This window comes from Poeciliopsis prolifica, unplaced genomic scaffold (genome assembly GCF_027474105.1).
Source record: "Poeciliopsis prolifica strain line A6 unplaced genomic scaffold, Auburn_PproV2 SCAFFOLD039, whole genome shotgun sequence".
Taxonomy (NCBI): Eukaryota; Metazoa; Chordata; class Actinopteri; order Cyprinodontiformes; family Poeciliidae; genus Poeciliopsis; species Poeciliopsis prolifica.
Window position 1 is genome coordinate 2,852,809 of NW_026562414.1, and position 21,301 is coordinate 2,874,109.

At 39.3% G+C, this 21,301-nt stretch overlaps 2 protein-coding genes across 5 annotated transcripts in view; one reads left to right on the plus strand and one right to left on the minus strand.

The window, feature by feature from the left end:
* Positions 1 to 9,147, plus strand: part of fntb (farnesyltransferase, CAAX box, beta) — a 10,697-nt gene extending 1,550 nt beyond the window's left edge. Inside the window, exons 2-12 of the mRNA XM_055054548.1 lie at positions 885 to 949; positions 3,011 to 3,083; positions 3,387 to 3,478; positions 4,882 to 5,028; positions 5,206 to 5,289; positions 6,024 to 6,110; positions 6,227 to 6,356; positions 6,990 to 7,122; positions 7,801 to 7,912; positions 8,004 to 8,118; positions 8,724 to 9,147. Of these exons, the coding sequence (XP_054910523.1) occupies positions 885 to 949; positions 3,011 to 3,083; positions 3,387 to 3,478; positions 4,882 to 5,028; positions 5,206 to 5,289; positions 6,024 to 6,110; positions 6,227 to 6,356; positions 6,990 to 7,122; positions 7,801 to 7,912; positions 8,004 to 8,118; positions 8,724 to 8,882 (1,197 nt within the window). The 3' untranslated portion in view covers positions 8,883 to 9,147. The remainder of the gene's footprint in view (positions 1 to 884; positions 950 to 3,010; positions 3,084 to 3,386; positions 3,479 to 4,881; positions 5,029 to 5,205; positions 5,290 to 6,023; positions 6,111 to 6,226; positions 6,357 to 6,989; positions 7,123 to 7,800; positions 7,913 to 8,003; positions 8,119 to 8,723) is intronic.
* A 799-nt stretch (positions 9,148 to 9,946) lies between these two features.
* max (myc associated factor X) lies at positions 9,947 to 20,241 on the minus strand. 4 transcript variants are annotated; one of them, XM_055054555.1, is made up of 5 exons: positions 20,075 to 20,241; positions 19,781 to 19,807; positions 13,683 to 13,790; positions 11,766 to 11,904; positions 9,947 to 11,403 (listed from the first exon to the last, which is right to left on the minus strand). In XM_055054555.1, exons 1-5 carry the CDS (start codon positions 20,108 to 20,110, stop codon positions 11,216 to 11,218), a joined length of 498 nt encoding a protein of 165 aa, XP_054910530.1. In that variant the 5' UTR covers positions 20,111 to 20,241; the 3' UTR covers positions 9,947 to 11,215. The 4 variants fall into 4 exon arrangements, with proteins under 4 accessions (XP_054910530.1, XP_054910527.1, XP_054910529.1 ...); XM_055054552.1 differs by having other exon boundaries at positions 11,766 to 11,889; positions 20,075 to 20,239; XM_055054554.1 differs by lacking the exon at positions 19,781 to 19,807 and having other exon boundaries at positions 11,766 to 11,889; positions 20,075 to 20,239.
* Between the last annotated feature and the right edge of the window lie 1,060 nt (positions 20,242 to 21,301).

The window sequence follows — 21,301 nt, forward strand, 5'->3', positions numbered from 1 at the left end:
ACATAAAAGTGTTGGTAAAATACTAAGTATACATAGTATACTTAGTAAATACTAAGTATTTTGTCAAATGAATCTAAAGCAACTATTAAGAAAAGACTAACTATAAAGTGTCAAATGAATGTCAAAATGACTTAAATATTCTGCCTGCAAAGCTATTAAAAAAAATTTGAATTGCGTAAGGTGAAGATAAATTTAATTAACTCACAGAATAAAAAAAAGAACATTGCATATCAGGCCCTGTCGACCAAAATGTTGCAAAAAAGCCCATAAAATCCCAAAACTCTCTAAAGTTAACTGGAACTTCCACTGGTTTCCAACAAATATAAACCAGTATAATGTGAATTGTAACATAAAGGAAATATAAACCTTAAACCAACTCTTTACACTATTACAATGTTCTTATAGCTGTATTGTAAATCATTTATGAGAAACTGTTTAAGTAATTCTGAAATACAGCATCCTCGTCACTTATTGCATCATTTTAATTAAATTCAACTTTTATCTATCAAAAATCATATTTTCTCGTACCCTTTACAACCTATGAATAAATGTATTATTTATGCATGGTGAAAATCATTTTTAATAACAATTTTAAAACATTTAGCAGTTCATAATGTTGAAAATTATTTAATAAAGCTTCTTTGGTGTTTAAATATCACATGAAATGGATCTATTTCTCGCTCACTCTTAAAAACTGGAAAGAGAAGCTACAAAAAAATCCACTTCTCTAAATATTCAATTCTTTCTTAGAAATGTTCAAATTCTGATGTTTAATCATATTTTTTGTGGAATAAAAACTGCAAATGTCTGCTCTCTCTGTGTGTTTTTGTTAAATGCTGGGCTTTTTGTGTTGTTTTTCAAACTATTCCCTTTATTTCACCTAGAAAAAAGTGGAGGAGACCATCGAAGCGTCCATCAATGTTTACAAGCAGATGCACAGCTTTCCTCAGTAAGTTCCTGCAGAACCGTCTGCATAAAAAATGAGAAACTAAATGTTAGCAAATGATCCCTTCCTGTTAAAGTTCAAATTTCCAGATTGCATGTTGGTGGAGACAGTATTTTGATTCTTAAAGTCGAATGTAGGCAGTTTAATGACAAACAGGAGCGGTGCGTTGAAGCTTCAGGGTGATAGTCATCTGTTCAAAGAGTTGTCACATTCTCAGTCGCGGCTGTGATGTTCGATGGCTGTTATCTAAAACACCGCGCTGATCGGCCCACATGCGTTGCTTTCAGCTGTCATCCCGTCTCCGTGTGACTCATTTCATTTCTATGACAACCGCTGGATCTGCTGATCGCCGACACCGCAGCCTATGTGGAGGTACATTTGGTTCCATCAGGAAAATTCATGTCATTAGTCAGAGGAGGGTGTGTGTTTCTCAGAGTGAGTGTTCTCTGCTTTTCTTGGCCGTAATTCAGGGGTGGAGTAAATTAAACGCCAAGATTATTTATTATCTGTTGTAACCTGAAAGAACTTCAGTTTGTTTAATACTCGCTATTTATAATCGGTTTATGTAGGAATTATAAGAAAGAATAAGATGCATTATCCAGTCATTCACCCATCCAATCTGTCCATCCATCCGTTCATCCGTCCATCCATTTGTCTGCTTGTCCATCCATCCATCCATTTTTCTCTTCATCCTGCCACCTGTGTGTCCATTCATCAATTCACTTATACATCCATCCATTGGTTTGTTTTTCTATCCATCCATCCACCCGTCCAACCTTCCATCCATCTGTGTGTCTTCATCTATCTGCCTGTCCCTCCGTTTGTCCGTCGATCGTGGAAATACCAGTGGTAATATTTGATGTAAATGAATCATGAACTTTTGTCACTGGACATATATAATAAGAAAAGGGAGGAAGAACTCTGGAAATATAAAAACATGGATTTTTATCATGAATGTTGAGAACTTTTTGTCCACCGATGAACTGTTAAAACATTCCTGGCTTGTTTATGTGATGTGGAACGTGATGTTTAACATTTTCCTGCAGAGATACGTAAACTTAAACTGGGCTTCATCTTTTGCACATTTGGTAAATATATTGTTCTTGTTTCCCTGCATCTTTTCTTTTACCATAAGCTTGGTATCATTTATATCATAGATGTAGGAGCTCATCAACGTTATCCCGAGATAATTATACGTTTTTCATCCTGTCATCTGAGCCATTGTCTGCCCTCCACATTTGAAAGGCCGCGGTGGATCGTTATCTGATGCAGTGGGGCGACTGGTTGTTGTTGTGCTGCATATTTGCTGCGACAAAACCTCGGATAAAACCCGGTGTAGGACGAGCATGATTACAGCAGGGCGGCAAACAATGAATTAAAAGGGCAGACGGAGATCAAGATTAGGCGGGAGAACCGGGTTGCTGGTTGACTCATTCAGCATATATGCTTGTTTCAACGAGATAAAGATGCACATGAAGGTTGCAGGCCTTCCTGGTGGTGCACACATGCACTTTGATACAAAACAACCCAGGAAACCATGCAAACGCAGATTTTACTCCCAAATTGACTCATTTTGTTTTACATATTAATTTACACAAACTAGGAGAGTGTTTTGCAAGCTTATCATCAAATTTGAACACATCACATCTATGTCAATGTCATGTGCTTTAACATTGTGAATACATTTAAAATTTTGATATCTTTAATTTTGTGTGTTTATGTTTATGTGTGTGTTTAATTTTCTTCAGTTTTTAGTTAAAATTTGGGTTTTCTTTTTATTTGTCCTGCTATTTTTTGTTTTTATTTACTACAGTAACTTTTAGTAATTTTTTTCTACCGACATTAATAATATTTTTTAACAGGCTTCATTTCTGAAGATTGTTATAACCTTGAGTTATTTTCTTTAATTTATTTATTGAGTTAGTTTATTATATTAAAATTTAAGTACTTGATGTTTTAATTTTGAGCAGTGCCTTCCATAATATTACATTTATAGTGACGGCACATTTGGATTCTGTTGTATCCATTTATGATGCATATTTCTGTTTAATGTTGTTTCTTCAGGCCAACGTTGTTGAGGGAACAACATTACCAGTATCTCAAGAAAGGTTTACGTCACCTGTCAGATGCGTACGAGGTACAGAACGCACACTTTTACCTTTTTATTCTTATTTATTTGTTCTTTTATTGCATTTTATTGCTGCGTGTGTCAATTTGTAGCACTTGTCACTTTATTTGTTCTTTTTCTCCATGTTAACTATTTTAGCATAAATATTTGTTTGATATTTTTTCATTATTAAAGCATCAACTACTGCTTCTGATCTGATTTATTTTTCTATTAGAGGCAAAACAGCAAAAATAACTTTTTGCTACATAATTTCATCATTTCCATGTGTTTAGAGATGGAATATGCTAAATTTATCACACATGTTCCCCTCAGTGTCTGGATGCGAGCAGACCGTGGCTTTGCTTCTGGATCCTTCACAGTTTGGAGTTACTGGAGGAGTCCATTCCTTCGGCCATCGCCTCAGAGTGAGTCTCACATTTATACACACCACAACTACCACAGAGAGCGACAGCTTATATCCACAGAAACTGTTAGAGAACAACAAAACCTGTCAGCTGAATCCCTGTTTTACTAATAAGGTGAAGAAAACAGGGAAAAAAAACTTTGGATTTCAGTTTCATATTAGAAACAACACAATCCAAGAACATCATACCCAGTAGAAAGAAAACTGAAATTGTAAAAAGAATAATTATAAACATAAATTGCAGTAGAAATAATTCTTCAGGCCTACCTAGGTGTTTTTTTGTAATTGAATTCAAATTATTTCAATATTAATAGGAGCTGAATTCTGTAAAAATTAGCATTTGTGGGTTTTTTACGTCATATTGTTGTTTAGAATAAAGCACTGGTCATAATTAGCCATGTTTTTTGTTTCTTTTGAAGTTTCAATATCTACAGTAATCAGAAACTTATTTGTAATTTTAGCCTTTTTTTTGTTTCCACAACTTGTTTTTCCCCTGCATTAAAGAACTAACTAAGGTCTATGAAGCTTAGAGGATTCTACTATAATTATCATTCTTGCTCACTACTAATGACAGTGCGATTAGCAACACACTGTCATTGAGGGTTTGTTTTGTACAACAGTTTCCAAGCAGCTAGGAGTTAAACAGAGAAACACAAAAACCGTCATCTGCTAAAATTACTGCCTTTCAGACGCAACTCTTTGCAAACCTCAGTTCGCAGCGCCGCCGGCCTACGCGCCCATTCTGACTGAGAGGGGCGCCAGCTGGAGCGGCCGGCACGGCCCCGTGCGCGCCGCATGCCGAGCGCCGAGCATTTCTAACAATGGCAGCTCGACGACAGATTGCTTCCTCTGTCCTGTGACTGGGCTCGGGTCAGAACTGGCACCAGACGCTCTGCTTGGTTAATGAAGGCATCTCTTCCAACTCATTTGGCTCCTGGGATCCTGGCAGTTTTGTGATTCCTCTCCGCAGCGGAGGCAGGAAAGGACATTTGTGAGAGTTGGGGCTGGAAAGAGTGTCCGCTGTGACACGTCGGCCAAGGTGATGCAAAGTTTTGAACTTTGCTTTGTTGTTGAAGCCCTCAAATTATTATTTTAAAGTTTTACTGGAAGTGTTATTTTTTTTTTTTATAACTTTCTGTGTTAATTTGAGCGATCAGAAGTGATCATGCTTGAAATCAGTGTGTCTGAATTAAAACAGATCCTGGGAAAAATGAGCCAGAATTCCTCCACAGAAGTGAAAAACATTCATTGCCAGTTTGCAGGTAGACGAGAACTAGATATTAGATTTAGGGTGGACTTACTTTTACTCTGAAGGCAGGCTGGTTTTTATGGTTTCCTCCTCATATGAAACTGTAATCTGAAAATGCTTTGAATCCGTTCATCTTAAATCTTGTGTCTCCTCAGAGTGTGTCAGTTCCTGGCTCTCTGTCAGAACCCAACAGGCGGGTTTGCTGGCGGACCGGGCCAACACGCCCACCTCGCGCCCACCTACGCCGCCGTCAACGCCCTCTGCATCATCGGCACAGAGGAGGCCTACAACGTGATAGACAGGTACGATCCGCACTGCAGAGCTGCAGAATCAGGCTTAAAGATGAATCTGGAGTTTTGCTACTGAACAGCTGAAGACATATCCTGACATTTGTTTTAAATGTATTCCTTTATATTTTCTAGCACTCAGATTTTTTTTACAGCTAGTTATTTCCTCATTCATATCTTCCACCTCCTCAGAGAGAAGCTTTTAGACTTCTTGTTGTCGCTGAAGCAGCCAGACGGCTCCTTTGTGATGCACATTGGAGGAGAGGTGGATGTCAGGTGAGTTATGGGCCAACTGCCTCCTGTTTTCTTTTCTCATGCGTATATTTGCTTCTGCGTTTCTTTGGATGGTTTTTGATGCGATGGAGTGACGTCATCGTGTTGGACGCAGATCAAACAGCTTGTAGGAGGAGAGTTGGAGTTTCACAACCAAACAGTACACCTGCTTTTTGCTTAAAAATAGTTTGCAGTCGTGAACAGAGGTCAGAATTGGAGCATGGACCTTTGAGTTAATAAATCACTGGGAAAACTGAACAAGACAAAAGCATCCAGCTGCTAAATTATTATTAATTTATTATAGGTTTGAGGTTCACCAGTTTGCTTTTGAGTAAAAGTCACTGGATAAATCCTATTATTACATTCAATAAGAAGCAGAAGTGAGGTCATTGTTTTCTTTGACATTTTTAAACAGTAAGAAGATTTTAATTTGTTGTTATAAGTACATTTACATAAACCAACTCTGCTGGCAGCGCCAGTTTTTGAATTTCACTCAGGAGCCACACAAAGTCAGTAAATTTTTTCTACACATTTTAAAACATTTTTGTTCTGTTTCACTCATTTTGACCACAGCTTTACCTCATTTAAAAACTCTGAACAGAAAACAAGCAGGTTTCAAACAAACTCAGCACCTAATCTAGCTTCCACAACCTATTTATTTTGTTAAGGTAAAACGTTTAAGATTATTTTAGAGTTATCTCTGTGGATCTGAATCCGGTTTTCGTTTCCCCTTCCAGGAGCGCTTACTGCGCCGCTTCTGTAGCGTCGCTCACGAACATCATGACACCGACGCTGTTTGAAGACACGACCAACTGGATCCTGAGGTACAGCCACAACGTCACCGCAGGAGCTTTGCGTTTTGTTTTTTTTTTGTTTGTTTAGCAGCCGCCTGGTTTTTATTCTGACTGCAGTTGTCTTCCTGTCTTTGTCCTGCTTGCAGCTGTCAGAACTGGGAGGGCGGCCTGAGCGGCGTGCCAGGCTTGGAGGCTCATGGCGGTTACACGTTCTGTGGCACGGCCGCCCTCGTCATCCTGGGCAAAGAACACATGCTGGATCTGAAGGCCTTGCTAGTGAGTGGCCCCTCTGCCTCTAATTAATCCCATCGAGGTTTTGTCACTTGAATACTTCCAGAAATTCACCAGCTGTGATGAAATAAAATAAAAGTGGATCAGGAAAGGATGAAAACCATGTTGTGCTGCTTCTTTGAAGGAGAACATGTTAAAATATCACTTCAGATGCTCCTGCTGCAAGTGCCATCCTGCTGTGCCACCTATTCAGATGCAAAGCAGTGATAATTCAAGAGCAGCTCTGCTTCAGCAGCCAGAAAATGTTAACTGCAACCGAATGATCCGTTTAACGTCCCGGTGCGATGATGGTTTTGACTATTTCAGACTTTTTGTCACAAGAAATCAGTCAGAAAACATAAAAAGTGACTTGCAATCTGTATGTTTAAAGAGGAATTTAAAGCATAACAGTCATGATGAATCGATTATTGAACTAGTCGCCAACTAAATCAGTAATCAATTAAACATTACACAATTTTTGGTTTTTATTTATATGATTGTAAGACTTTCTCTGCCCCACCTCCTGTGAAATTTATTTTTTTCCCTAAATATAAAAAGTGTTCCTGTCTCACAGGTTAGTGAGTGTTTATTAGGACGTTTTGTCTTTAATGTAAATGTGTTTCTCGTCCTCGTCCCCAGCGCTGGGTGATCAGCAGACAGATGCGATTTGAAGGAGGCTTCCAGGGTCGCTGTAACAAACTGGTGGACGGATGCTACTCCTTCTGGCAGGCTGGACTCCTGCCTCTCCTCCACAGAGCCTTATTCAACGACGGTACGTTTTCAAACTCACCAGCAGCGTCTTCAAACGAAACAGACTGACTGATAATCAGTTGCATTTCATTTTTTGCTGAGAAAATAAAAAGGGTTGTATGTTGGAATTTCAGGTAAAGGAAAACTGTTCAGTTTTGAGATCTTGTTCATCCATCTATGTTTGTCGATCCGTGCGATCCTCCTTTTTTCTGTTCATCTGTCTGTCTCTTTATGTTCCTATCAGTCTATCAGATTTATTTACGTTTTGCAATATCCATATTCAGTGCTTTGCCTCTGTGAAAAATTACAACATAAATGTAACTTGTGTATCAATACTACAATATATAAAACTTGCTCAAAGGTAAAAGGAGCTCTAAAATGTTGAATTAGTAAAAGGTGAAATTTGACATGAAACATGTTTATGCACTTTGTAAACATCAAATTCAGCTGCTTTCACTTTAATGTCGAGATGCATGTTTCTCCATTTCATGCTGCAATGATGCGTCTGAAAGTTAAAGATCCTTTCAGTTTCATGTAATGATTGTAACCAGCAGCGCCTTACCTGTTTTTCTGTTGCTTTTGTTTAAGTTCGGTGCTAAAATTGTGTTTAAATGTAATAAAGACTGAAAAAACAAGGCAGTCTGAATGTTTCAGAGTGTTTGAGTATTTATTCTTTTTGTGAACGTTTTGTCTGGTGCAGGAGAGTCGGAGCTGAGTCGGCAGCGGTGGATGTTCGACCAGCAGGCCCTGCAGGAGTACATCCTCCTGTGCTGCCAGAATCCAACAGGCGGACTTCTGGACAAGCCTGGCAAGTCAGTACCCTGCCATCTGACACACACACACACACACACAACACACACAATCAGGATTAATGATTTCATTATGATTTCTTCCTGTGTTCAGATCCAGAGACTTTTACCACACGTGTTACTGCCTCAGCGGCCTCTCTATAGCGCAGCACTTTGGGAACATGGAGCATTACCAGGAGGAGATCCTCGGCACGGAGGAGAACCGGCTGGTGGGTGGCCAGGGTGGGGTCATGGTGCAAGGGAAGGTTTCATTTTACAGGGTAAAAATGGTGCATTAGGGGTCTCCTCTGTTTCTGCCAAATACAAGAAAGAAAAAAATGCAGTTGTGCTGTGCAAAGACATAAAAAGCCTTAATGGATATTATTGATTAATCACATTTTTGGTTTTACAGCTTCTAGATCAACTCTGGAATATTAGGGCCAAAATAAGATTTTTTTAGAAGAATAAAGTAGTAATTTTGTAAGAACTTTACAAATAAATTTGCAAAAAAAAATCCCACAGAACAGTGTTTACAACCACTGCCGTACATTTACAAATTTAGGAGGGTTGGAAATGGGTTTGACATTATGGTGGGAAGGAGGATTGGGATTGAAAGGAAAGTTCAAATTAGGGCTGGATGGAGGATTAGGGTTGTAGTGATGGTAGGCATTAGGGAAGACATTAGGAAGGAGGGTATAAAGGGGTGGGATTAGGGTTTGGAGGGTAGATTGGCAAATCTCAGTCAGGGTGCCAGTGTTTTTTTTTCTGAAGAATAAGCATAATTAGAGCAAAAACTTGGAAGAGGGATTTTATCAAATTTTCTTTTTCTCTCTAGGCTCCCACTCATCCTGTTTACAACATTTGTCCCGACAAGGTGGCTAAAGCCGTGCAGCACTTCCGCCAGTTGTCGGTTCCCGACTCCAGCAGGCAGGCGGGACCTCCTGCTGATGCCGAGCCGTCGGAACCGGCCTCTGCTTCCGCCGGGCCTCAGTGAAAGGTCGCCAATCTGCGGGTACTGAACTGGATCCAATAGGATTTAAAAAGGGAGCAGACAGGACGACGGGCCCTCGGTAGAGACGAGGACCGGAGTTTAGCAGCATTATACCTCCATACAGGTCAACAGTATTGTCTGGACAGCTTAAACATTCAGAGGAACTCCTGCTCATATTGCAGATGGCTTTATTCCTATGAAAGGAAAAATTGTAACTTTGTATAATTTCAGTATCACCTTACTTAATAAAGGTTTATACAGCAGTTTTCATCATGGTACTGTTGTAAATCTTGATAATTCTCTATTTTACCCATTTGTCTTATTCAATATTAAATACATTACAAATGAACCTATTCCTTTTTTAAATATATTGCCTAAAATGCAATAATAAAGTATTATTTAGCTTATAATTGATCATTTTGAGCAAAGGATGTAAAAATGTATCTTACCATGTCAAAAGCTCAACCCTGTTTAATATCAGTAGTTTAAGGCCAATCTGGTTAACTTTTCCTTTGATTAACTGATTCATAATCAGATAGAAAAATGTGCTTTTAAAATTTTTTTACACAATTTGAACCAAACTACAACTGCCTATTGAGTTTAGTCAGATATTTAGTTATTTTTCTTAAATGTATATATTTTTGCACAATTTTGGCTTAATTACTGCTGTTTCAGTAAATTGAGTCTATATGCTCCAGTTAACTGATAACTAAATCATTTCAATAATTTGTTTCAACCTTTTTTGTTAAACAATTTTAGAAAAATGCATAAATCCAATTTCTTCCCTTTTCAAATAACATTTTAAAATGCTTGATTTTTATAGCTCAAAAATATGAAAAGCCTTTTCTGCTTAATTTATCAACCATCTAGTATATAGCGCTGAAACTGAGTCCTGACGGGGCTTTTTTCTATCTAAATGCAAAATTAATATTTTTGACTTTACTGTTCTGTCAGCAAATTGCCTTCTTTCTTTTGAATCTGTTAAATTGGATGATTTTAATTGATTCCTGACTAATCTGCTCCAGAAAACATTTTGCATCGTGACGTCAGGAACCACAGGAAGCCTGTTAAAGGATAAAATAGTTTATTTTATAGTTTCATAGTAAAGGTAGGCCTCAACTTGCAAGACAATTGTTGGCAGTATGTACAACATACTTGTAATTTCCATGGAATGGAGTCAAAGACCTACCACGCTAATTATATCCTCCTAAGTGGAAATAAAATGGAAACAATATACACACACACACACACACGTCTCCTAGAGATATTCATTTTCCTTGGGAGGGGGAAGGGATGAAGTGTAGGGGTCAGGGGTCAGCAACATTTTTACTGTGTGAAGCACCACGTCGACAGGGACTCACCTGGCCTCCGTTTACCTGGACACTCAATACCTAGTTCAAACCCGTTAACGACACTACATGCGACAAATTGGTCTTTTCTCCATGAATCGTGTGGTTACCACAAAAATAAAATAAAAACTGCATTACATGGTTTCATAGACATCCAATCTGAATATATAAATGAGATGCCTAACGTATCCAGCCACCTAAAGTCATTCACTACTTCAAGCTAAAAGGACAAAATACGATACAAAGTTTAGGAATATTCTCCTTCAAAACATCAATTTCAACAAAAGGACTTAGTTTTCTTTTTTTAATATATATAGAATTTTGTGTTAAATGTGACGGGCAGAAAACATCTGCACTTCAGTGGCGGCCATTTGCTCAAAGCAGCTTCACATTCTTGAGTGGAGGTGGGGGGATAAAAACTAGAAATGTCTTTACATTTTTAAAAAATTGTGGATTTTCTTTCCCAGGACAACAGATCGAGGTGTGTGTAAAAACTTAAACAGTTTATTTTTTCATTAATCAAGCATAAAACTCAACAAAATACAACAAAGCAGTGCTTGGAAGAGGACACCTGGTTCCCCCTCTCGCCCCAAAAATCATCTTGAGGAGGAGAGACGGGGAGCGATGGAGGGGTTGGGGTACAAAAAGCTTTAAGTCTTTGAGTTGCCAAGCTGCCTTTTTTTGAGTTTTGGATTGTTGTTGCTCAGAAACAGGTCAGGATGGGCACCGACGACGGAGGGAAAAACTAAAGACAAACGGGGACGAGGGGAAGCTGGGGAAACCTGAAGCTCTCTAGACGCACTGAAGCGAGCGGGTCGTCCTCCGTCCGGCTCGCTCCCTCTTCTCTGCTGGAAGGACGAACGGCGGCAGCGGTGGTGGGACATTTCAGGGGACACTCGTCTCCAGCGCGAGAGAGGACGACGAGGGGAGCTCGTCTCACCCGTCCTGGCGCCCCCGCCCTTCACCAGTTTTCAGCTTATTGACTCTCTAGCTGGCCTCCATTCGCAGCTTCTTCCTGGTGGGCAACTCCTCCGCCTCCGACTCGGAGCTGGAGTCGGAGCCGCCGTCGAACGCCGACACGGCGCTGCCTTTGGGGTTGGTGTACAGGCTGCTGTCAGGTGACGAGTAGTTGGTCTGGATCTGCGTGGAGCCTTTCACTTTCTCCAGAGCGCGGACTGAAAACGAAACAAAAAAAGACACGAGCGGCTGAGGACATCAGGCTTTGTAGTTGATGTTCAGATATTAATGTTCCAGTCTTTGAATAACACAATTATCAAGTGATATTTCCAAATTTCCTGCCAACTTTAAACATTTTTAACTCAAAAACACGACGGCCCAGGCACCAACCACTGGATTTATCAAGTTTTCAGGGGGAAACCTTGCAAATGTTGCATTTTTTGTCCCAAACAAGCCGAGTCTACTGGACTTTCAGGTGTGAAAACACCTGAAAACACTTTTAGTTCAAGATTCACGTGCTAAAAAGCTGCTCAGATGAACACTGGTGCATCTGGAGAGTCCGGCCTGCAGCAGCGGTTACCTTGCTGCTCCAGCAGAGCGTTCTGCCTCTTCAGGTCGTCGATGTCCTGCTGGTGCGTGTGGTTTTTTCGCCTCATGTACTGGATGTACTCTGTGGCTTTGTCTAGGATTTGAGCTCGAGACGCCTGTTTGGTAGACTGCTGTTAGTGACACATGCAGAAAGTGAAGCAATGACACACACATCACAGAGGATTCATCACATTTTCACAGAGTCTCCCTGCTTCTGTCGCCACTAAAAACAGGAATCTGGGGCGACGCTTTGCTTTCTGAGCTGCTCACATTCCAGTCTGACTTAACGGCTCACAGCGCCGGTTCTGAGCGCACTCAGTGGCTGTCTGTCCCTTCACTTACATCTAAACACACTTATGCATCTTTAATACATTGGCAAGAATGAGCCATAGATGAGCATTATTTATTCATTTAATAAATTAAATTCTCTAAGTGAACAACTCAAAAAACTAAAATATGACATTTTTATTGCTATATAATATTTGAAGACAATTACCCTTAGCAAATGTGCAAAATGCTTTTTAATAACCAGCAGATAAATCACAAGATGACATTTTTGCTATGCAAAAATACAGAAAAGGAATTATATTATTGATCAGGTTAAGAAGTTAAGTAATACAAGGAAACGTCTGATTGAATTAAGAAAAAGTTTTTTCACAAGTAATAAAAAGTCTAAAATTTTAAAAAGCTCAATCTGAACTTACCTTCATCTACAACCAGAGGGAAACAGCTTAGATTGACTGAAAAAGCCTGGATTAGCCTGCAGAGGTGGGAGGATATTCTCCTAATCTTGCTGTCTGACAACCATCTCAATCTCAGCCAGCTGTTTGAAAAAGTTCTTTCTGCCACTTCTGTTAATTTGATTAATCTGAGATTTCTCTCTGGCAACCAATTCTGAAGTTAAACTGTTACATATGGTAGAGGGTCTGTGATGCTGCGGGCCTGTTTCTATTAGAAGGCCTTATTAAAGTGCATTTCTACGTTGTTTCTTTGAGACAACACCGTATTAGAAATACAAATCTGCTATTAGAGGTGTTTAGTTTTTTTAAGATGGGGTTTATAATTTAGTCAATTGACCAAAGTGAGATTGTGCAACTTCAATAACATATTAGTTTTAGACGTTTTTAACCAGGGAGGTAAACAAGCAGAACGTCTTCTTCTTCTTTAGATAATTCAATTAGCAACAACAGAAAGTAAAACTCCCAGATTAAGGTTTCACAGTGACTAATCTTAATCTTCATTAGTAAACAGAAAGTCCAAGTCCAAGTATCTCATACCTAAACATACTGAAACATTGCAACAAATGGCCTTCCATGAGTTATTTCAGTATTTCACACAATACGGCTTTACGTGTGAAGCACTTTTTAAGCTGCTTCACATAAAACACAAGCAGCAAATATATAAACTCCAGATAAATTACATACAGTGAGAAACAATGACGGAAAAGTTGATTCAGAGATTAACACAGAAAAATGATTAAAAGTGATTTAAAACTTCAAACTAGTGCAGATTAATTGAAGCTCGTCAAAAAAGATGGCGGCTCTGAGCTATGGAAACCAAAGCAGAAAAACAATCTGGGTTTTGATTTGTTGCCCAGTGTAACTCAGCTCTGCCTCAGGTCCCTGAATGGGCTTTTGGTGGTGTGATGACAAACTCTGTGCCCGATGTGTCCAAATCTTCTCAATGACGCTGATGTGAAAACAGGAAGTGAGCAGTGAAATGTTCACATAATAACTTCCTGACGCTGGTCCAAGTATTTAAACTGCCTCATTGCTGCCAATCTACACTCTCCCACCATCTGCTCCTTTCCCAGTCACTGCAACCATTTCCCTGATGCACATCGAGTTTAAAACAAAAAAGAACAAACGGGATGAAACTGTTCTCCTTTCTGAGTCTGAATGTTACCAACCTTTTCTCCCTGCAGGGAGGGAACCGAGTCCCGCAGGCTGTGAAAGCTGTCTTTGATGTGGTCCCTACGTTTGCGCTCCAGTGCATTGTGGTGTGCCCGTTTGTCTGCCTGCAATGAGAAGTCACAGGGCCTTCAGCCTGGCAGCAGTGCAGCGTGGGTAGGAGGGCAGCGGGCGTCCAGCTGGCCGTCCCCGCTCACACCTACACAAGCTGCTCTGCTGCACAGCGTCGCAGGGCTGCTTTACGTCCACTCTGTGCTACGAAAGGCAGGATTATTCAGTCACATTTTCGCAAAATGACTCCTCTGCTGACCCTTTAGCTACGTAGCTGCTATCATGAGCTCGACTCGAGCATTTTGTTTTTATTTTAAGTATTCGGTGTGGACTGGATCTGGATTTTCATCAATAATCTGACTGTTTTTCTTTCCTTGCAATGATGTTTGTAGTGAAAAAGTGTTTTTGCTTCTGTCTGTTGATGCAATTTTAGGCTTTTAAATGTACAAGTCATCCTGCTCAAAGTCTTTTCCTCACTTGAAACGTGTCCCCACAGCATGACACTTCCTCTACTGTGCTTGTATGGTTCTACTTCCTTTTTCTCATAATGGATTTGAAAAAGCTGAGATATTCTTTTATGTCACAATTATGCACAACAATGTGCAAGTTTGCCATATAAAACCCCATTAAAAACTTTTTCTACTTTTAAGTGAGCAGTGGATTTATGAGCCAGAAATTTTTTTTCATTAAATGAATCCGTCCTGCAAAAACAGGGAAGCGGACAAAAGTACGAGCAAAAACACAAACTGCAGATATTTAAAGTGCAACATGTTCAGAAATTCATTTTTGGAGGTTTTTTTTTTTTTGCAACGTTTTGAAGCCAGCAAGTCGTTATTATTTTAAAACTTTTAATTTTTGGGGACAAAAATTCAAAATGGTTTTTGAAAAATGTTTTCTAAACTGAAGCATCTTTAAATCATGACAGTGCACCTCATATTTTGCAGTAAGAAATATAAAAAGCTAAAATAATGCACATTTTCTCTGTAACTCCTATAACTTACCTCCAATAAACCAAATATATCGGCCCAGATTTAAAGCCCATCTGACTAAAAGGATATTTTGATAACTCATCAAATGATAAAAACAAAATCATAAGCCTTCTGAGGTTTACCAAGCAACAACTCAAAGAGTCGACCCTCTAAGCTTTAGCTGTCCGTCTGAAGGAATAAATACTTCTTTGCCTCATGACCTGGTCGCCATGCTGTCACTCCATCACTGTGACTCCGGCCTGCAGCCGCACATCAGACCCTCATCCTCCTGAAAACCAAACCCGGGTCACATCAACAGCTGTCACTCAGACCTGCTACGAAACATGCCATGAATCCCAAACCAGAGAGGAAAAAGAGCAACAAAATCTCACCGAAAGTCTCAATTTAAAACCATGTTTGGAGATTTTATTGCTTATGGCTCCTGTTTCAGAACATAAAGGCCCAAAATGTTCAAATTCTCTGTTCATGCATCATCTAATTATGCCAGTTTTGTTTGATTTGGCCAAACTTCTTGTAGAATCGTTAAACACCAGATTGAAACTGACACAAAAACACAGATTTGCATCATAATTGCTTCGTTCAAGGCACAACATGGCTGCTACTGTTACTTGACCAGAGCCAAGCTGGAGATCAGCTCACTTCTATGTTTTTAGGCCAAACCATCAAATCCTCCAATCAAACGTGATTCTGGGCTAATCCATGCTCTCAGGGAACAGACAATAAGCCCAACACTGAAACCAGAGGCGGGACGAGCCAGACTGAGCGTCTTCAGCAAAACACAAGAAATATTACCAAGTATTTTTGGTCTAGTTTCTACCTTAATACACGCAAAATAAGACTAAACTAACTTAACAAGTGACTTTACAGCAAGGCATGAGCTTGTTTAAGTCAATTATTCCTTAAAAATCAATTAAAAGTTTAAGCTGCAAGTAAAATAACAGTGGAGCAAGACATTTTGGAAAAATGGCAGAACAACGGAAGTGCAGGGTTTTGGTTTTTGGAAGTGAATCATCAACAGCAAAGAAAATACAACAACAGATTCAATAAAACAAATCTTGCTGTAGGTTGTGTATACATAATCAAATGCCTTCATGTTTTTAAATAAACAATTGTCTGCTGAAGATTACTGGGTGATTTTATTACATGTAGACTTAGCTTAACTTGTCTTTACTATTATTTTTGTATTTTAAAAAAATACAATGGTATTTTTTAAATAATTTTATATTTATCTTTTCTTTATTCAAAATAATCAAAAGATAATTAGCCTGGTGGGGGTGGAAGAAAAGCCTGGTGAAAGTTTCCCAAACTTTCTGGGAAAACCCTGAAAGTTTGCAATAATCTTTAATTTTGCACACTGGAACTGGAAAACATTTTAAATACTAAAAACAATAAATAAAACAGAAATAAAAACCACTTACAACCAAAGTTATAAATAAAATAAAATTACCATGTGTTTGCAAATAACATTTGTTTAAAAAAATATCAGAATGAAAACTGTCCGTTCATTTTAATTGCTCTTTGCAACAGGGTTACTTATAACTAGCACTTTTCCATCAATGTAAAGGAATTGTTAACTTTAACAAGCTCAAATGTCTTGCTGAAAAGTTACTTTTCTCCTATTCCAAGTGCACTAAGATATTTGCATTAGAAACTACACCAAATATACTCTGTAAATTTTAGTGTTTTTGCAGTGCAGAGCTGATGTGGAGCCAACGTTGCACTTGGTCACGAGATTTCTGCAGCCGAGTTAAAGACGAGGTAGCAGACATGTGACTCATGCCGTCAAGGATCCCAATGACAAACCAAAGTGGCCACAAATGAGCCATAAAGCAGGCTGAAACAAGTTCAGTTTCAGGGGCAACATAGGAAGGACGCCGACAAGTTTGAGTCACTCAAATTATCCACAAGATACGAGGATTTGAAACACGCTGCACAATGATGACCCTTAATGTCGCTCATCTGAAACTAAAACTGCAGCAAAAAGAAGAAATATTGCACCGGCACCGACCACATCCTAGCGTCTTGTGACTGCTTGGTCTGCCATAGCATCAGCTAAACTCCACGTGCCTCATGGCATCAACGCTGCCATAAACAAACACATGACTAACCTCTGAAGGTATGTGAATTTACAGGTCTGGCAGCCGCTCTGGCAGCGACGGTTTCAGCACAAACGTAAAAAAAAAAAAAGAAGGAGGGCAGCGGGTCGTCGGCTTCCACCGCCACGACAGAAACCAAAGAGCTCATTTTCCGCACATCTGGAGACGAGGAAAAACATTTGCTAAATGTGCGGGAGTTTTGTCAGGGCGAGGTGGTTGACGTTTCTGTGAACGGCAGCCTGTTCTGAAGCAGCAACTCACATCGTCAGCCTGCTGGCTTCACATTAGAAGATAAAATATATATGTTCAACTTTGTGTCCAGAGCTTCATTTTATCGACATAAACTACAACAGTGAGCATCATTTAAAACATCTCTGACATAAAATCACACATTTATAGAGCACACACCTAAATAGATGTGTTTTATAGTTTATAAAGACTCAGAACTCAGCTCTTCTTTTAACTTTACACGCCCATGTTAATCACATTTTTCTTTTACTCAGTTAATTAAAACGACCTAGTTCTGGAGGCTCACTGATGCTGAGTCTGCTTTTATAAATATACACGACTTTTGTGCCTTGTCAGCTTTAAAAAAAAAAGATGAATTGAGTAGGAAATATTTATGAAATTACTAACGTTTGTTGACCGGACGCAGCAATTATTAACTCATTACATAAAAGGAGCGTTTCTCCTGCTACCTAAGAGGACATGCCGACTCCGCTGCTCCTCCATTCTTTACATACTTTGATGGCGAAGCTTTACAAAAGAGGGCTGGGCACCAAGCCCAAAGTCGCCTTTGCGTTACCATTTGCGTAGGGAAACCTGGGCTCCTCCTTACTAGAGTGCTTTCGTTATGCAAGGAATGAAGCAAAAGAATAAAACTAATATAACTTGACATGTTCTTAACATGAACCCATAATAAACACTGATTATATTATATTTAAACTAATGATCCATGCAGATACAGAGTCAAATCCAAAAACAAGAAAGCTACAAATATACCCAACTTCTCCAGTTGAAAGAAACCGACTTCTTAAAAGTCTTATTAGAGTTATGAGTGAAATGTTTAATATCAGCTTCTTATTGTTGAGCTACAGAAAACAGGTTTCTTTTTTCACTCGAGTTTCAAATTCAAACTGAGATCACAGACAAGTTTCCAACCGTGCCGATGAGCATTACATTATTCTAGCTGCTTGAATAAAGCATCTTTCAAGTTTAAGATAAACTAAATGTGATAAGTTGTTGCCTTCTGATACTGTGCAACTTTGTAGATTTGGTCATTTCTTGTAAAGAAAACAAAACCAAACAAACTGGCATGCTATTGTAAAGCCCATCGCTTTGAAAAGCGATGCGCTACAAACAGGAAGTAGCGAGAGAAAACGACAATGCCCGGGGGGGTAACTGACCTGGAGCAGTCAGCGCTCATGACAAGACGCGCTTACGAGGAATTTGGGAAACACTGGTTCTTGTTTTTATACCTAAAGTCAAAAATGTCGCAAAGAGTCCAAAATTATAACTTGTCTGATTATAATCCGGCTAGCTATTTGCATTTTTGTAGAAACTTAAGTAGCATTTCACTAATTTTCTTTTTATTTTATTGATCTATTTTCACAAAGAATCTGTGAAAATAGATTCTTTTTCACAGATTCGGACGTTTTTGCAGCTGATTTTTATTTTTTATTTTGCAAAGTAGCTGAAGCTCACAGTGATTATACAGAGAAAATCTAATTACTGACGAAACGTTTTTAATGACATAACAGTTTGGGCCGTTCTGCATTCTGGGCCCGTGGTCCCAGAACGCAGGAAGGTGAAATTCAAGTCTTCAACAACCTCTAGGTTTTCTTACAAGCCTAAACACTGACTCGTTCCTTTTTCCTGCTTCACAAACAAACAAACAAAAAAGTCCCTGCAGCATAATGCCACCACCAACATGTTTCCTCATAGTCATGGTCATTTGAAATAGTGCGGGATGTAAAGTTTTCCAAAACAAACACCACAACTTTGTCACTTACATGGCCGGATGACGAATATTTCAGCAAATACAAATCTGAAAAGTGTGGCGTGCGTTAATCGTCACAGCAGCTCCCTGATTGTTAGCGGTGAGGGAAAAGTTCCTCAAAAACAAAATGTTTTGTTTTCAGCTTGATGCTGTAAAGGTGAAACTGATAATGTTTACTTTATAAATTGCTTCCCGCTTCTGTAGAATTTAATCTATTCTATCATAATACCAGTTCTGATGCTTAAAACATATATATACTTTTTTTTTTTTAGACGCCATGTTTTCGTGCAGCAACCAAGTTCTGCACTAGCTGCATCTCTTCCCGGTTTGAGATGCAGCTATACGTCATTCATTTAGCCGCCTGTAGGGAGAAGATGGCTCTAATCTCTGGCTGCAATACAGGAAAAAAACATCCCGCCGCAGTCCGAGATGCAGGCGCGGCTTCACCACCACCAACAACAACAACAACAAAGAAGAAGCCTCTGCATCCTCATCCTAAAATGACGGCCTGCGTGGAAAGCCAGAAAGTCCTGATCATACGCGGAATCCCCGCGGTGTGAAGTCAAGCGCCGGCAGGAGGGGGAGGAGAAAGGCTGCTGCCACGGAGAACAGACAGCTTTGTGTTTACCGGAAAAGACAACAAACCTGCAACAAAACCAGTCTTTGTAGCGGGGTGAAGCTCTGCTCTAAATATAGACGTCGTGATACGAGTGGGGAACACCCTGCAACGCGCAGTGCGAGCCAAAATCGCCTCAGTAGTGGATCATTAATTCAGTTCTCCGTGTATCAACCACGAACGTGATTGTTCCAATATTTGCCTAATTAAGCAAAACTCCTCGACAGCCATGTCACTGGGGCCACATTAAATACCAAAACAAGACAAATTGGATGGATAAAAATAACTGAATAACAGTGGAAACATTTTCTCGACAGTGGACAAATCCCCCCACAGCTTTACGCACCACAGAGTGATATCTCGGTGATTCTTCCTGCAAAGAAACAGAACAAAAAGTACAATTGTAGCCATAACTGTTCGGCAATTCTTAGTTATTACGCTGAAGTAGCTAAAAAGTAACACAATTCAGCATATAAGCAACAAGGAAGGCTAAGGGGTTTGGTGAATTAACCAGAATCCTGATTTAAAAAATAACTCAGAAAAGAGTAGCTAGTCAGCTAGCTGGGCAGCTAGTTGAATGCTAAATCGCCAGCTAGCTGCGCATAACGTCCCTAAAAAGCGAAAGAGTGGATCTACTCACGTCACTATCGACTTCGATGTCATCGTTATCACTCATTCTTCGCTGAAATAGTCTGGCTTTAAAGGGACGGGAGGCTACAAAAACAGCATGGATCAGTTGAGGACCGAGCGGCGCAGCTAGCAGCAGCAGCAGCTCACCTTCTGTTTGGACAGAACCGTCTCCACGTGATTACACTACACATGCACGACTGTTGCCGCGCAACACGCATGCGCGGTATTTATGTGGGAGTTGTAGTCAGACGTTGTAGTCTTTTGCGAATAATCAAAAACAAACGGACTCGCCAAGTGTTTAGACGAATAAATATTACATTAATATAATTTCACAACGATTAACGTTATAATAATTAACATAAGTGTCTCAAAATGTTTCGTCAAAAACGCAAGTTTTCTGTTTAAAACTACAATGCCCCAAATCCGAATGTCTGCCCGTGACGTCACATCATTTGCTTTGTCGTGTTGCTCAATGGGAGTGGTAGTCTGAGTCATATTTGTATGTCAAAGAAGCTAAAAAAGGCCATGGCTGAGACACGTGGATTTCAAGAATAGACGACAGTATGAGAATATTAGCAAGGCAACGATCTGAGTTTATTTAGACTTACTGGTTGCAAAGTAAATAAATTAAAATTGAAAAAGAAAAAATGCACTTCAAATTTGATAATTTAAATTAATTTTCTTTTTTTGTTGTTTTAAAATAAGTAGGTGCTGGAGTTGCAAAATCAGAACAGATGGCTTCAAAAGGAATTAAGTTAAATAAATGGGAAAAAACATTAAAGATTGATATGTCTTTATAATAATTGGTTTTTATACTGACTTCCATCCATCCATCCATAATCAAACTTTTTCATATAAATTGTGACGCTTTAATGTATATATAATAGATTTCAGGTGACAGATCATCACAAATGAGCCTATAAATAGGAAGAGAAAGAAAAATACACTGGATTTGTAATACTAAATCTGCGACTGTCCCTGAAAAATCATCCTCACGGTGAAACGTGGTGGCAGCACCATCATGCTGCACTGAACCTTTTCTTCAACAGGAATAGAGAAGCCAGTCAGGATTGAAGTGTGGATGAATGGACCTCAACATTCATGTCTTAATTTCCCTGTGGAATTAATGCATTTTGAATTTTTGAGTATCCCCACAGAAAAACACAAGTTGTGTGAGGAATGTTCTTTTTTTATTAATAGATTGCAAACTATGTGATTTTTTTTTTAATGACATTTT